The following is a 17,310-nucleotide window of genomic DNA, read 5'->3' on the forward strand; positions in this document are numbered from 1 at the left end:
AGAACAGCAGGCCAGGCAGGCCTCCTCCCAACAGGAGGCCCTGGGCTGGGGCCTCTTGACACTGCCAGCAGCCCCCTGTGGCATTTTTGGGTAACACCCCAACCCCGCAAGGCACCTCCACCCCCTTTCCTTGTCCAGCTGGTTCACAGCTGTCCCGAAGAACTTGGGTCTTATTGTTAGTCTTGTGCCACGGTGCCTCATGGAACCTCTGTCTCTGTCCTGCGATGCTCCAGCTCTGGAGCAGCCTAGACGCCATCATTGCCCTCACAGGATCTGTTCTGTGCTGGAGGCTGAGATGTCCAGAAGGCGCCAGGCAGCATAAGGGTTGAGCTCCTCCTGGTCTCTGCAGAGTGCCCACACATACAGCATGCGTAGCACCTTGTCCTGTGGAGACAGGGCAGAGAGAGGGGAGGGGTTTAGTGGGTGTAGATGGGTGAGGTGGGGAGGTGAACAGGACTTCTGAGGGGGAAAAGAAAGGCTCTAGGAGGGTCTAGGGAGAGGTGCTTAGGGCTGCTGGCTCTGGTCACTGCTCAGACAAGACAGTGGATCCTCTGACTCCAAAAAAGTCCCAACTCCTAGCTGTTTTTCTCTAACTCCAGAACCCTCCTGGCTCCAAGCTGGGGTCTATGCTGGGCAGGTACCCATAGGGCTCTCTGTGTGAGAAAATGTCCCTCCATTCCCCACTCACCGGGTCACCCTCCACCACCTCGCCTTTGGGGTTCTTGATCACCATCACCAGCTGGGCCTGGAAGGTGACGATCAGCACGGGGCCCTGCTCCATCATCTTGCCCATGGCCAGCTACAGGCAACACAGAAACATGGCTTCAGAAGAGCACTCCCTCCCACTACCCAGGAGATGAAAAACCCCAAGGCTGCCCCTGAAGAGGCCTGGCATCTTGCCCTGCTAAAAGCAGAGTACCCCTCCCCCACTTTGGGGGAGTGATTTTCCAACAGGCTCCTTCTCATGGACAACACCAGGCCTTCAACTGTGGGACTTGTCTGCTCCCAGACTGAGGGTGAGGGAGGGCAGGAAGGTGGCTCTGCTTTGCCTGCTGCTCCCACCAGGGCAGAAGTCTGGGTGACTGAAGCTCAGCTGCCCGTCAGGCCACACTGCAGGGGGAGAAGCATCCACCATTGCAGTGGGGGCTTGAGGGCACCAAGGCTTTGGCAACGCTCACCAGGGGCCCAACAGCACAGGTACTCCTGGACGCAGGATGAGGAGCAGCCCGATAAATTCATTTAAAAGTATTGAATAGGCACAGCGGTGGGTGGTGCACACCTTTAATCCCAACACTGGAGAGGCAGAGGCAGAGCCAGAGCTGCACAAAGAAACTGTCTACAGTCCTCCCCCAAACAGAAAATACCAAACGTAATACACATCTTAGCAAATAAGTTGGCCTTCATGTGAGCAAAATTATGTAATGCAAAGCCTATTTTTATCATGACACAATGTCTCCGGTAACCCAAGCTGGCCTCGAACTTACTATATAGTTATGTCCCTGAATTCCACTGTCTCAGACTTCAGATGCTGGGATTATCACATCCAGCCATCAAAGCTTATTTTAGAATAAAGTCATAATATGGATTTTCTTAAATACGGTTTTATTATGTAGTCCAGATTGTCCTCAAACATTTGGGATCCTCCTGCCTCAATTTCCAGAGTGCTAGAATTATAGTGTATCTGGTTCACTGACAGAATTTTGCCTTTTATTTTTCACGTGTATATTAGTATATGTACCAACAGGTGCACAGAGACCAGAGGAGGACAACACCTTGATTTTGAGATGGGGTCGCCTGGCTGGCCAGCAATCTCCCAAGGTCATCTTGTTCCCATCCAAATGCTTGAGGTTATGGGCATGAGCAGCCATGCCTGGCTGTTTAAACTCAGTGTCTCTTGCTTTCACAGCAAGTGCTCTTAACCACAAGGCCATTTCCTCAGCCCTCACAGATTTCTGAACAAAATCTAAAGCATGGCTTTAATCAAATCCACTAATAAGCAATAATCACTTCTGCACCAAGAAGTTAAAAAAACAAAATGAAACAAAACAAAAACAAAAAACAAAAAAAAAAAAAAAAAAAAAAAAAAAAAAAAACTCTAGGCACGGTGCACGGTGGCCCAGGCCTTTAATCAAGGCCCTTAGGAGGAGGGGAAATGAATGAATGAGAGTTTGAGACAAGCTTGGTCTACATAGTAAGTTCCAGGCTAGCCAGGGCTACAGAGTGAGACCCTGTCTCAAGAGAAAGACAGATGACAGACGGGGTGGGGGTGGCGGGTGGAACAGGACAACCAATTTAAGACATATCATTTAGGAGGGGATCACTTATATGCCAACCACAGAAATATGAAAAGCCCTGTGAGGCAGGAATACATTTTTGTTTGTGGCTGTACCAGGAATTCAACCTATGCTAGGACAGGACTCTTACCAGTGAGCTATATCTGCAGGCCTCTTTTTACTTTTTCTTTTGAAATTAGTTATCCAGATTAGCCTGGAACTCACTCTGTAGCCCAAGCAGACCTTGACTGAAGAGCTTCCTGCCTTGAGTAGTGGGAACCAGAAGGCTTTGCTTCATCTAATGGCTATGTCAGCTGGTGCTTCACTGACCATCCCTTTCCTCGGGGTGACTTACATCCACATTGCTGATGTCCAGGATCCGGGAGTGGAACTGGAGACCCAGAGCCTTGGCCTGCTGGATAGGGTGGGCAAGCTGGCTGTAGGTCTGCAATGAGAGGAAACAGGCCCACGTGGTCAGTCACTGATGGAGGCTGGGTCACACCCCAAGGTGGAGTCAAGTTCATATGCTCTAGCACTGGGAGGGGCAGAAGCCAAGAGAGTCCAAGTCCAGGAGGATGCTACTCTTTGCTGGCCAGAACTGAACACTTGCTTCTCTTTATGGAAAGAGCCACACTCCCTAGTGGGAGCAGTATTAATCAGTATAGTAGATAATTCACAGCCTCATCCAAAGGACACTCCCAGGGTGAGTGGTGACTCTTGGCTGATCTCTACTGCTCCCAGATTCACCTCCCCTAGAATCCTGGCCTGGAATCACGTCTTTTCTAGCATTTTTCCTGAACCTGTAGGCTGCCCTGGAACTTAATGCTTAAGTGGCCTCTCTCACAAAACACTCAAGGTGTCACTCTCCAATCCCCAAGCGCCTCAGGGACATATGGCCACATGCTAGAGAGCAGTTTCACCTAGCTTTTAAGGCATCTACTTAAAAGGAGTAGGGGCAAGCAGTCATGCTGGGCTGGGGATGTGGCTCAGTGGATTATGCACTTGCTGCACAAGTATGAGTTCAAATCTATAACCCAGGTAAAGTTGGGCACAGCATCACATGTATTCCCAAGCACTCCTGTAATGAGATGGGAGGTGGGGACAGAATAAATATCTGGAAGTTCTTGGGCCAGTTAGCCTGGTGTACACATAGCAGTGAATAAAAGACCCTGTCCCACATAAGATGGAAGATGAGGATCAACACTTGAGATTGTTCTATGACTTCAACACATGCATCCTGGCAGAAGCACGCGCACACACACACACACAAACACCAGTGCCAACTCCACCTGGTGGATTTTGTTGTTTACTGCTATAGAGATGAGTTCCATATAGCCCAAGCTAGCCTTGAATTCTAAGTAGCAAAAGATGACTCTGAAAATACCAATAGTGGGATGATAAGCATGTCTCCATTACCCAGCATTTGCAGTGCTGGGTTTCAAACCCAGGGCTTCTGGCATATTAGGCAAACACTCTAAAAACAGAGGTCCACCCCAGACACACAGACTTCTTTAAGACTGGAAGCAACTAAAATTTCAGCTATGTTCTAGGGGGTACTAGGCCACTCCTGGGTAGAGGATCAGCCACAACTTTGTGGTTCCAAATGAGGAGGGGGAAGGGGAAGGGGAGGAGGACTGACTCTAGCTCCTCTCATAGATGCCCGCTGGCTTAGTCACAGTGCAGGGGAGTATTTCAAACGAAAACCTGACAAATCTCTGCCTTTCCCAAGCTGTTTGTGAGCTGAGTGCAGAATAAGATGAGCCAAAAAAAGACCCTAGATTGCTTCACACAAAGAAGCTGGAGAAAACAAAACAAAACAACCCACAACCCTGCCTGGAGAGACAGCCAGAAGCCAGCAGGGTGAGGTGAGGTGGCCTGACCAGACCAGACAAAAGCAGTAGTTCCACTGGGACATGGAGGCTGCCAGAAGAGAGCAGACGACATGTGCTCCTGGGGAAGATACTGGCCTCCCCACAGCCTCCTCTGACAGTGACCCTGTGATCCCGAGCCCTGACTCCGGGAAGCAGCTGGGGCACCATCAGGACACAGTGTCTGTCCTCAGGCGGGAAGTCTACCCGATGTGTGTTACATTATCTTATAGAGGGAGAACCTGCTGGGACACATTACACCTCAGTATTCAGTTAACTCTCACAATCACCATGTGGGTTCAGGAGTACCAGGGGAATTTCATACATCCAAGTACCTCTTCTATCCTCTTCCTGAACTTGAGGCCCCCAACCTGCACATTCCAGGTCATAGCCACTTGAACCAGGACAGAAGAGAGACAACAGCCCACCCTGGAAATATCACATAAATCTGTGGCATAAATCATTTCTGTAATTCTCTTTAATCAAAATTACTTCCAGGGAGCTGGGAAAGCGCCTTCTGTGCAAGCATGAGAAGTGGAGTCTGGATCCCAAGAGCCCACACGGAAGATGGACAGGTGCAGAGGCTTGGTAAATCTTGAGCCCAGTAGGTGGAAACAGGGAACCCCTGGGCAAGTTGGCTAGCCAGGTTCAGGAAGGACCCTGCCTCCATATAAGGTGGAGAGACATTGCCATCAACGTTCACTGATCTTCAAGCCTCCAGATGTATGTGCCTGTGTGCACATGTCACATACACGCTGGCATGCGCATGCGCGCACACACACACACACACACACACACACACACACACACACACACTCACCCCTACACCATACACAGATCATATGCCACATGACACCCTGCCCCCCCCCCAATCAATTTTCAGGGCTGAAGATAGAATTCAATAGTAAAACCATGCTTCATGCATTCATGAAGCCTCAGTACCAACCACATAAAAAAACAGACCTAACCACAACAAAAATTAGTTTATGATGAGGAGTCAGAAGGTGGAGGTAGATAAAAGGGAGCAAGGGAACTGGTAGTTGTGGATCAGGTTTTGAATTAGGCACCAAACAGAGAAGGGATCATTTCTGACATTTCTAATTTCCAGCTGGAGACTCAGTGCCTGACCTGTGGATACCTGTGCATCACAAATGGAAGAAAGGACAGATTGATGATGGGCTGCTGGGCTCTGCAGGAACCAAGTAGCAGACATGAGGACCTCTCTCCCATTGCATAGGCCAAAGCCACCTAAGCAGGCTTCCAGAAAACTTATTCATTTGCTGGGCAGTAGTGGTACACGGCTTTAATCCCAGCACTTGGGAGGCAGAGAATCTCTGTAGGTTCGAGACCAGCCTTGTCTACAAGACAGGTTCTAAAGATACACAGAGAAACCCTGTCTCAGAAGACCAAAAAGAAAATAAAAATAAAAAAAAAAAATAAAAAAATAAAAAGAAAGAAAGAAAGAAAGAAAAAAAAAACTTATTTATCTTTGCAGTGATGGGGGGATGGAACCCAATACAATATACATGCTAGGAAAATGCCTGGTACTGAGAAACAACCCAGTCCTAGTCCTTCTGATTTTTTTTTTCTTCTTCTTTATGTTGCTGTTTTGTTTGGCTGAAATGAGAAAAGCAGTACTCACAGCTTCATAGCACCAGTCTTTGAGAATGTCAAGCTCCCCAGAAATCATAGCCTAAATAGGGAAGAGGAAAAAAAATAAGCATGAGAAGGTGAGTGAGCTCTTGCAGCGGGATGCTTAAGAGCAGTCTCTGGCAGCCTTTCCTGGAGTCCCCTGGACTCCTGCCCATCAGCTCAGGTCTGGAGAAGAAAGGGAGGCTGGCTCAGGTGGACAGCAGCTGTGGATGTCCTGGGTGTGTGTGTGTTGGAGGGGGAGGTGGGGAACAAGTTCCTGCATTCATGTTCATACAGCTCTGGTCTTTGGATGCAGGACAAGGAAAGGCAGGGAGAGCAGGGATGAGTTGACTTCCAGCCCCTCCTCCCTGAGGACCAGGCTTTGGACAGCCAGAAATGAGGCAGACTGCAGAGGGAGGTGCCCGCAGAGAAAGCAAGAACCAGCTGGAGCACATCCCTAGAGAGGATGCCTGGTAACACCAGCTGTTCCTGGTAATCACCCCCTTCTCATCTCCTCCCAGCTCTGCCCAGAGAGTGGGAAGAAGGTGAGGAACTGGAAAGAGAGAATTTGAAGCACATGGAGGTAAGTGGAAGGAGTAAGGCCTGGGGATTGCTGGGCTTTCTTGCAGGGCTGTCCTAGATCCTGCCATATTCTGGATGCTTCTAAGAGGTAGAGATAGCCAGCCAGTACAGGTGCACTGCATTGTGACTTGAACGAGACATGCCCTCCTGGCTTATAAACCAAAGAGGCAAAAGCAACTGAGTATGAATGTCAGGACTGCCATAGACAGTGGCTCCAGACCTAAGCTCTGGTCTGACCAGGGCACCCCAGGTCTGCATAAAAATGCAATGGCTGCATGCTTCTCCCTGATGCCTGAAAAGCCAGGGCCCTTGGGCTGTTCCCAGCAATTTCCAGAAATGGTTTCAGGAAAACCACACCAGAAGGGACAGTGCACAGCTTTAGGGACAAGAGCCATGACTGTCTGGCTATAGAGACAGAGAAACCCATCCTGGAGTTATCATGTCCCATGGGGAAGTGAGGAAGCCTTCACAGCTACCATCACTGGAGCCAGTGCAGAGAACAGGTGAGGGCTAGTACCCTCTTTTGGGAACCCTCACTGTCATGGGAGAGGCACAGACCTCTCTCTTTGTAGGCAGAGAAGGTTAAGAGACATAGCCTAAGCAGCCGCAGTCACACAAGCAGCAGCCTGGGAGCAAAGCATCTGATCAGAAAAGAGCCCCAGCAACTCAGTTCCCCTGAGGTAATATACTCAGCCCTAGGGTACCACCCAGAATGGGGAGAGGATCCAGAAGGCCAGGGCCCCAGCACACTTGCAGCATGGCTCACACCTCTAGGATGTTGGGAATGATGTCACTCTCACACTGCCGAAGAAAGCGGTCCTTGTCAAAGGTTGGGTCCACTCTCAGGATCTCTGTGAGCACCTCTGACATTTCTGTCTTTGAGAAAAGGCCCCCTGCAGGGAGACAAGCCCTCAGGTTAGGGTCCTACCTTCCATCCCTGGCTGTAGCCACTGCAGACAGGATGGTCCTGAAGCCACACTCACCCAGCAAGTCAGTGACTTTGTCAGTTAAAGCCCGGGATGCCCGGATGAGAACATTGTCACTCTCATCATACTTCATCTTCATCTCGAAGAAGCCTATGGAGGATACACACAGGAGCTAGAGCCCTGATAGAATGCCCTGATTCTACTTCCTGCAAGACTCCCCTTCTTGACATGGGTCAGATGTAGGCAAGCCATCTGTAAATCTCAACCTGCTGTCTCATCTCAGTATGTGGGTTTTCTATCCACCTACCTATAAAAATGCAGAAACTCAGCTACAGCCCCAGAGGGGCTGTGCAAAATTTGGAATGCCACCCCTGCTGCCTGTTGCCTTCACTCCAAAGGAAACATAGTCCTCTAGCAGTCCTCACAGGAGAAGGAACAAAGATATGTAGCTAGCAGCTCTCCTGCTCAGCCACTGGAGAAATCCCGTGCCTGGCTGAAAACTGAAGAGCAGTCCCACCAGCTCTGGCAAATCCAGGGCTCCTGATGTCCTACTTCTCTGAGGGGTTATCACCTAGTGTCTCGATGACAGAATCCACGGCTAGATGGGAGGGGGACCCTAAGGAGACGTGCAGCCGTATCTGATCCCATTTCTCCTTCTGTAAGGTGGGGCTCTGTGTAGTGCCTGGCTAGTATCTCCTGCCAAGGACCCAGCAGGCTGACCACACTCACGGTTAAACACCACATTGTTGTCTTTGAAGTCCTTCCACTGCTGGTACCACTTGGAGTCCTTGTGTAGCACAACCCCCAACGCTTCCCTGGGGGAGAAGGCAGTGGCTAGAATCATCTGCAGACCCCCAGGCCCGGCATGCTCCTAAGACCACAGGCGGGGGACAGAGGATGGCTTCACACCCAGGAGTTTCAACTCCACCCTTCTTCTTTCCCCTCACCCTCTCCCATCCCCCAGCTCTCTGGAAGGACGCAGGAACCCTGAGAAGAGAAAGACTTGGGCAGGCATCTCCCAGAGGATCCTGGAAACAGACCCCAGGTGGCCAGGACCACCCAGAAACCTGTCTGGGACATACTCGTTAGCCTCGAACACTTTGCTTTCTTTGAACTTCGCTCCAGCAAACTCTGTCCTTTTCCGGAGCCGCTCAGGCCGGCGGTAGGGCCCCGTCTGTCCCAGTACACTCTCATCAATCTCCTTCTTCACAGACTCTACACCCTGCAGGGGAGAGCAGGCCTGTGGTTGCTGAGGGCCACCAGCCTAAGGGTCCCTGCCCTGCCTGGCCTGGGCCAGGTTCACTTACCTGGGAGATGGCTTTAAAGGCCGCCGTCTTACCCAGCTTCTCGCCACCCTTGGACACTGACTCTGCTGACTGCTTGGCTGTCCGGGCAGCCTCTTCTACCCCCTCCTTGATCTTCCGGCCAAAGTCACTCTTACTGACTTCATCAAGACTCTACTGAGACAGAGACAGAGGGGAGGATGTCGAACATGTCTATAACAGTCTTGACAGTAATACTGCATTTCACCCCTGAAGTTCAGGATTCTTCTGGAATGAGCAAGAGAGGAATAGGGATTCCCAGCCAAGGGATTCCAAGGAAACAACTAGCCAAAATGAGAGGAGGGTGCCCAAGCCAGTATGGAACACTGCCCCTCTAGGAGGGGCCTGCACCCATCTGTACCCTCGCCTGGGTAGGGATGTCCCTCCCCTTCATTTTTAACCCCGAAGAACACAAAGCCCCACTTTACCGTCTATTCTCATCACAGGCTAACTTAAGACACTTACATCCTGAAGGCCCTCATTCATCTCCGGTCAACAGGTCAGCCTCGGGCCTTACCTCCTTCACTGTCCCTGTCAGCTCCCCAAGCTTCTTCTTTATCGCTTCACTGGTGCGCACAGTCTCTGACTCGATGGTTTTCTAGGGTCAAAGAATCTCCTCTTTTTATCTGGACACAACAGCTCACTTGGTCACCCAAGCACAGGTCTCCAGCATATTCGTGGCTGCTGAACACCATGAAGAGCTCCAAGCCCTTGCATGCCCACCCTGAGGGTTCTTACTACACAGCAGCCTCAGCCCACTTGGCAGCCCCCTCCAGAGCATGGAATTCCCACACTCTGGGTCTTTCTCTGAGTGGAAAGAGATGGCCCTGCCAACACTACTCAGCAATGCCATTTTACTTCCCTCGCCTGTTCTGTTCCCAGATAATCCATTCTTTACTGATGGGACAAAACCACCTTCCATCAGGCTGAAGCCACATAAGCAGTGCCATGCAAATATTAGCTTGGGAATACATAGAAGGAAAAGGCCTTGCTGGGGACTGGTAGGGACCAACAGAACAGAATGCAGAGAAACCCAGGCAAAGGGCATGGCACTCTGAGGCTCAGCTGCTCATTGGTAGGTAGATGGGGACACACAGAGGGCACTTGCATGGCTGTTCAAGAGACTTCAGGGAGTAATCAGGCTGAGAGGTGGCTCAGTGCACACAGAGCCTGCCATGCAAGCATGAGAACCTTCTATCTCTAGAACCTATGTAAAAATTCAAAAGCTGAGGCAGGCATGTGCTTATTAGTTCAGTGCTGGACAGGGGAGGGATGGTGCCAGGCACTGAAGATGGGTGGATCCCTAATGCTCATTGTTGGCCAGCTAGTCTAGCCAAATCTATGAGCTTCAAGTTCAGTGAAAGACCCTATCTCAAAAAATAAGGTAGCTACCAATCAAGAAAGATACATGCCACTGCCCTATGGCTTTCACATGTATAAATGTGCACATGCACACATACGACATGTACACACACCATACACACAAAAAGAAGAGATAGCAGCAAACACTAAATTACACCAGCATTGTGACCCACTTATTAGCATTATGGCTTCAAGCTGGGATATCTCCCCAAAGTGATGACTTTTATAACCATGCTATGCTCTCTACAGTGCTAGAGATGGACCCGGTATCTCTTACAGCTTGGCAAACTGAGTGACCACTCCTGCACAAAGGACTCTGCAAGGTCAGGAGGCGTAGGCACCCTGTTCCTGTCCTGTTAGCTTTGAATCAGTGCTGTGACCATGCCACCTTCCCCAGCAGCCCTGGTCCATGTGATAAAGATGGGACTGAGGTACTCACATATTTTCTTCTGGCTTCCTGGAGGGCATCTGACTCTTCTAGCTTCTTTGCCTCATCTCGGAACTTTTTTATACTCTCTTTCATCTCTTTGTTTTTGGCTAATTCTTGTTTGATGTTATCTAGCAAGCCTGACAAAAATCCTTTTCTATTCCCAGAAGAATAGGATTTGGTCTGGAAAGAATGTAAAATTGAAAAGAAAGAAGGAAAATTTAGAGGCTGGAAAGGCACAGTTGATAACATCTGGTTACCTTTGGGCACCCAATTTCTTCCCTTCTGTTGACAGTGGTTTTTAGCAGTGAATAGAGGTCTTTTATTATAACAGACTGAGTTACAGAAACACGCATGATAAGCCACCAGAATAAGCCCTACATGTCCACAGGTTCATATCTCCTGATGTTATCAACAAGTCAGAAATTAAAAAATAAAAACCTGCATGCCAATATTCATTACCACACTAGTCATAGTATATAAGATATGGAACCAAACTAGGTGTCCACCAATAGGGAAATAAATGGACAAAGAGGATGGAGTTTTTTTGTTTTTTTTTTCAGCCATAAAGAATAAAGTTGGGTGTGGTGGTCCATGCAGACCTCTGAGTTCAAGGCCAGCCTGGTCTACAGAGTGAATTCCAGGACAGCCAGGGCTACAGAGAAAAATATTCTCTTGAATAACCACAAATAAATAAACTTATGCAGTCTTCTGGAAAATTAGAGATAATCATATTAAGTGAATTTAAGTTACACTCAGACAAATACTTTGTGCACTTGCTCAGTTATGGGTGTGAGATTTTAGAGATTCATCTATTTGTATATATACAGATGATATGGAAGTACAATCAAAGCTGGGGAGCAAAGGGACTAGTGGGAAGGTCAAGAAAAAGAAGGGTATGGGGGGAGGAACATGCTAAAAGTCAATTATATACTTGCATGAAAATGGCCTTATATAACTGTATAGTAAAAACAAACAAATGAAGCTTCCTTCAGAGCCAGGTGTAGCTGCACACCCTGCAATCCTAGCCCTTAAAAGACTGATGTCCGAGCATAATCCTGGAGCCTATACAGTGGAAGGAGTGAATGGATTCTTGCAAGTTGTCCTCTGACCTCTACACACATATCATGGCACATACTTTTCTCCAAAAAATAAATTTAAACAACAAAAGAGCCTGATGCAGGAAGACTTTGGGGTTAAAGATGGCTTGGATCTCTGTGAGTTTGAGGATGGTTTAGTCTACATCACAAGTTCCAGTTTCAGGCTACTCAAGGCTACTAGTAAGACTTTGTCTTAAAAAAAATAACAAAAAACAAAAATCTGAACACATGAAAATTTGTTTTCCTTTAACTACAGTGCAGCAACTACTGACACAGCATTTGTAGCTTGTCAGGTGCCACCAGCTGTAGTTACTTGTAACTGTTAATCATGAATCACCAGAAAAAGGAGGGGTTGTCCAGATCAGACTGGCCTATTGGGGGGAGGGGAGAGTCTTGATTGATAATTAATGTAGGATGGCCCAGCCCACAGCTGATGGTGCCATTCCCTGGATAGGGAGGGAGTCTTGGGCTGTATAATATATATGGTTAAGCTTAGTCTAAGCAAGCCAATGAATATGGTTTTGTCTGTATTTCTTTGGTTTGAGTATAGTTCCTGGTTGAAGGTAATATTGTGTACATAAAACTAACCAACTGATATTGGCTGTATGAAAAGGCCACAAACACAAGTCAACAGTAAGACACTGTAAAAACAGCAAAGCCCGGAGACAGTTGATGGTGAACGCCTTTAATCTCAGCACTAGGGAGGCAGAGGCAGGAGGATCTCTGAGTTCCAGACCAGCCTGGTCTACAAGAGCTAGTTCCAGGACAGTCTCCAAAGCTACACAGAAAAACTCTGTCTCAGGAAAAAAAAAAAAAAAAAAAAAAAAAAAAAAAACTAATGGTTGTCAAGGGATCTAAGGGAAAGATGAATGAACAAGTGGAGCCCAGAGGATCATTCAGAGCAGAGAAACTGATGATAATGATAAATTAGTACATAGTACCATGGCTTCTAGAGTAAAACTTGTGAATGAGTTATAGGGACTGAACTCAAGTCCTGAGGCTTGTACTTTTACCCACTGAGTCATCTCACTGGTCCCTGTTCTTACTGTTTATGTGGAGGGTTTGTTCTGAGATAGGATCTGGGAGCTCATTTTGAACTGGTGATGTTCTTGCCTCCACATCTCAAGTGCTAGGGATTACAGATGTGTACCACCATGCCTGGTCAGTGAAACTGTTTTGTATTCTCTTTACAATGATAGAGACAAGTCCTTATCCACTTGTTATAACCTCACAGGATGTGTAACACAGAAATGAACCTGAATATAACCAGAGTGCAGATCTTAACAATGTATCCACTCTGGTTCATCCGTTGTAACAGTATCACCCATAATGAGAAATACGACTAACAGGGACCTGTGAGCAGGAAAGGGGAGAAAGTGGCTAGGTAGAACCCTCTGTACTTTCTGTTAGATTTTTATTAGTTTATTTTGTTTGTTGGAGGGGATTGTGTGAGATAGAGTCTCATTATGTAGCATTGGCTAGGCTGGAACTCTACATGGGGTAGACCAGGGTAGCCTAGAAATTAGAGATCACACTGCCTCTGCCTCTTGAGTGCTAGGATTAGAAGCATGCACCATGAAGCCTGGTCCAATCTATTTATTATGCACAGGTTCTCATGTTGCCTAGATTGGTCTCATATAGCCTAGATTGCTAAGTAGCTAAGGATGACCATGACATACTCTTGGACCTTCTACCTCCATGCCAAATGTGAACCACTGTCTAGTGTATGCTGTACTGGGGATAGAACCTAGGGCTTTATTTTTCATTTAAATTTTCTTATTCATTTTACATACCAACCACACAGCTCTCCTTCCTTCCTCTCTTCCTGCTCCCCCTCTTACCCTTCCCTAACTTACACCTCAGAGAGGGTAAGGCCTCCTCTAGGGAGTCAACAAAGCCTGGCATTATCAAGTTGAGGCAGGTCCAAGACCGTCCCCTTCACATCAAGGCTGAGCAAGGTATTCCACCATGAACCTAGGGCTTTGTACGTGTAAGAGAAACACTCCAGTAACTGGGCCACATTCCCAGTCCCCACTTAATTTTTCTGTAAAGCTAAAACTGCTTTAAAAGATAAAGTCTGTCAAAAGTAAGACAGCAAAGTGAGGCCACGGTGGTGCAGACCTGTAATTGCAGCACTTGGAGGAGATGGAGCAAGAGGATCAGGCCTTCAAGGTGATTCTCAGCTACCCAGAGACCAGCCTGAACTACCTGAGTGAACTCACTCCTATCTTTCAAAAGAAAGTGCAAGAAACAATGAAGAGAATGTCAATGGGAGTGGCCACGTGTGGTTGATGCAGGTTAGGTATGCCACAGTGGTTGAAGGCCAATGCCTCTCGGGTTCTTAAGCCACAAGGGAGAGTAGTAATTGGGAAGGAGTCCCTGGGACCTGTCCCACTCCTACAATGACTGCAGGACAGGATCAGGAAGAAGCTGAGGGGAGGTTTTACCCAGCATGCATATTTGAGGCTTCCTGCTTCACTAACAGAAGCAGTGACCAGTGACCAGGATACAATGAGACACAAGGAATGATCGAGTGACTCTTTCAATACTTAAAATAACCAAGCTTGGTGAGGAACCCAGAAGCCAGAGCTCACTGGATGTATTACTCTATGAGGTAAGAGTGCCTTGTTGCTGAAAAAATAAAACAGGAGGCTAACCAAGCGTATCCCAGGACATCCAGAAACAAGGTCTGCTGCTCTCCAAATCTCTGAAGGCCCTGAACACAGAACACTCCCGGAAGTGACTATGATGGCATGATTTTTTTTCCCCCAGACTTCTGTTGGGTCTGCTTGCTGGCATCCCGGGTCACTTACCAGTGTTAGCTCCCCTCTTGGCCGGCTTATCTGGTAGCTTGAACCATGGGGTGGGTTGTGGCAGGAGAGAAATTGGACTCCGCTGCCTAGACACCTCTAATTGGTTGAGAAAAGAGAAAGATCCATTCAGAAAAGTGGGTGACACTGAAGGTCACCTGTGAGTCATCTGCTGACCTTGACTTCATGCCTGCTGTAAACTAATATTCAACTTTTGTAAAATCAGAAAAGCCACTGGAATTAGGCAGAAAAAGAATGTGTTGCATCTGCACCTCCAGGACCTATTCCCACCTCTGAAACTTGTGAGAACATGGATAGACAGGCACCAGGAAACCAACAAGAGTAGTATAAATGTTAACAGTATAATCCAATCTTAAACACACTATACTTCTGCTGAGCTCCAACAACTACAGACATGAACTTTCAGAGACAAACCAGTAAGTTCTTGGTCCAGGGAAAACTATGGGATAAACTTGTAATGTTCTGGTCAAAGGTTCTAAATGCAAAGCCCCTCGGGGCAAAGACCCAGGTAACATCATGAGAAAGGCCCTTTCTTCTACCAAATAATGAACTTGTAGCTATGTGCAGCTGAGTCCAGCATTGGTTTATGAAGCTGAAAGACCTACTAGAACCACTTTTCATTTTACGGATTTGTCTTCTAGCAACATCCTAAACTCATACAAGTTCAGAAGTGAAGGAGATTTGGCTCCATCATTTGTCACCCCACTAACGGTCAGGGTTTATTCACATGATCTAGCTGGCTAGTCTTTTTTTTCCCCCTTCCTCAAGAAGTGTGTTCTTCCTAAAGCTGCACACTTAAAGTATGCTGCTCTCACCTTTCTTTGCTCAAGCATATACCTGTAGCTGCGCTCTCCAGGTAGATCCCCCAAACAAGCTCTCAGGGTCCAAACAAGTATCAGTATGCCTATAGTTCCTGATGGCAGAGTGTAAATCCCTTGTTTTACATTGTCCTTCCTCTTAACAGCTTAACAGCGGTAGAATCATACTGATCAGGGCTTTAGAGCAGATCAGCCAGGGGACTAATGAGCAGGTTGGTTGCTTAACTTTTCTGAGTTTCAAGTTCCTCACCCTAACTGAAACAGATCAGGAGGACTATATCCTGAGTGTGTATAAAAAGCCAGTGACCTAAGTAAGCCAAGGGTCCTAGGTCTTATCCAGGGCAAGAATTATCTCCCGCACTTCCACACTGAGCGTTTGGAACAGCGATTCCGGAAATACCCTCCGCAGAGAATTTGACATTCAAACGCGAACTGTGACTTTAAAGAAAAACAAAACAAAACAAACAAACAAACCAAAAAACTTTCATCTGGTTATGATTTCTTCACTGGGCACCACCTCCCCAGCCACCAGGGACTCCCTCGTGCACGTGGGGTCAGATGCACAGATGACTGAGGACACAAGTTGCCACGCAGCTCAGCGCCTCGCCGCTTGATACCGGAGAAAGGCTGGGGAACTGGTTCCCGCCCTCAGGCCTCGCTACATGCTCCCTGCCCAAGCATCGGCTGACCCAATGACCCAACCCCGAGCCAGTCGTGGAACCCACAGGGAAAGCTACCAGAGATCAGTGACTGAAGATAAGGAGGTCTCGAAAGCTGAGCGTCCAAATCCCTTAATTCCGCCCTACCAGCCCCACGCGCTTGCTCACCCGCGGACAGCGGCACCAGCCGCCCCGCAGAGCTGCCGCCGCCATGTTGTAAGAGCCCGTGTGACCTTCCTGCGTCGCGCCTCGATAGCGTCATCAGCTGCGCCGGCCCAGCGAAGCACGAGCCTGGGAAAATCCGGAGTGAAGGGAGAAGAGAAAAAAGCCTCTGATTGGTCCTCTGAGATGGGTGGGGCCCTACGCTCTCGAACTCTAGTGATCCTTACCGCGAGGGATTTAGGACAGGATATGGTAAACCTCTGGTTAAGGTTCAGGAAGGAAGGCACTTTTGTGAGACCATCTGCGGTAGGGTTCGACTATGAAAGGGGAGAAGATTTGGGTTCAAGTCTCAGCACCCACATGGTGGTTCACAACCTCCCGTAATTACGGGTCCAGGGAATCCGATGCCCTCTTCTGACCTCTAAGAACACCAGGTAAACATACATGCTGGCAGAACACCTATCTATATAGATAAAATTAGAAGACTACAAAAAGGCAAAACCTACTGAGGAGTGTTCAGTACGGAGTGATAGATTTTTTGTTTGTTTGTTTTATGAGGATCTCATCTAGCACAGCAAGCAAAAGACACATAAAAATTCATTAAAAAGATTGAGAAAGGGCAAAGCCATAGAGGAAGATTCTTCCTGGAGCACGAATTACCCAGAAAACAGCTCAATGGCTAGTTTTATTTTTATGTGTTTTGAGAGACGCAGGTAGGCTGGCCTCCAACTTATTATGTAGTTGAAGATAACCTTGAATTTCTGATCCTCCAGGTTCCACCTCCCAAGTGTTACTCATTACAGGTATGTTTTGTGCATGCCTGGCAAGCAGCCAACCAAATAAGTGACATCTCCCAACTCTGAGACAGCAACATTAGTGTCAGAGAAAGGCACGTAGGTGGGTGAACTACAATTCTGGCTGTACTTGACAATGACTGACTACTGACAGTGCCCAGACAGTCCAGCAAGCAAGATGCTCCAAAAGCAAGAATTTCAAACCCCTTGGTAAATGATGTAGGAAGACACGTGCTAGTTCTGGCCCAGAAAAGGAAAGACAATTGAAGACCTGGCTGATTGGAGTCTAGTTTTCATCAGTTCAGCATAATGGGCACATCTTGCTCTGAAGCAACTCAGGTCTTTGCTATATCGGTAGCCATGCCATCTGTGGTTGCAGACATGAGCTATGAAGGCTGCAGTAAAGCATGGGCTTATGGGATTTCATCTCTTGGGGTGGGGGGAAGAGGCAGCCTTCACTGCAGAAAACTGGTGACAGGACCAGTGGTTATCTTACTATGAGATGACATCCTCAGAAGAGGGTCAGTCCCTAAGATGCTAAGCTTTAAACATCT

At 47.9% G+C, this 17,310-nt stretch overlaps 1 protein-coding gene across 1 annotated transcript; it reads right to left on the reverse strand.

Moving 5' to 3' along the window:
• Window positions 1-9: 9 nt before the first annotated feature.
• Window positions 10-16,071, reverse strand: Timm44 (translocase of inner mitochondrial membrane 44). The gene is made up of 13 exons (XM_051205299.1): window positions 15,969-16,071; window positions 14,306-14,401; window positions 10,405-10,575; window positions 9,121-9,201; window positions 8,589-8,738; window positions 8,364-8,503; window positions 8,011-8,096; window positions 7,339-7,431; window positions 7,124-7,248; window positions 5,784-5,834; window positions 2,629-2,718; window positions 689-799; window positions 10-384 (listed from the first exon to the last, which is right to left on the reverse strand). Exons 1-13 carry the CDS (start codon window positions 16,011-16,013, stop codon window positions 265-267), a joined length of 1,359 nt encoding a protein of 452 aa, XP_051061256.1. The 5' UTR covers window positions 16,014-16,071; the 3' UTR covers window positions 10-264.
• Between the last annotated feature and the right edge of the window lie 1,239 nt (window positions 16,072-17,310).

The sequence above is a fragment of the Phodopus roborovskii genome, unplaced genomic scaffold, assembly GCF_943737965.1.
Source record: "Phodopus roborovskii unplaced genomic scaffold, PHOROB, whole genome shotgun sequence".
Lineage (NCBI taxonomy): Eukaryota > Metazoa > Chordata > Mammalia > Rodentia > Cricetidae > Phodopus > Phodopus roborovskii.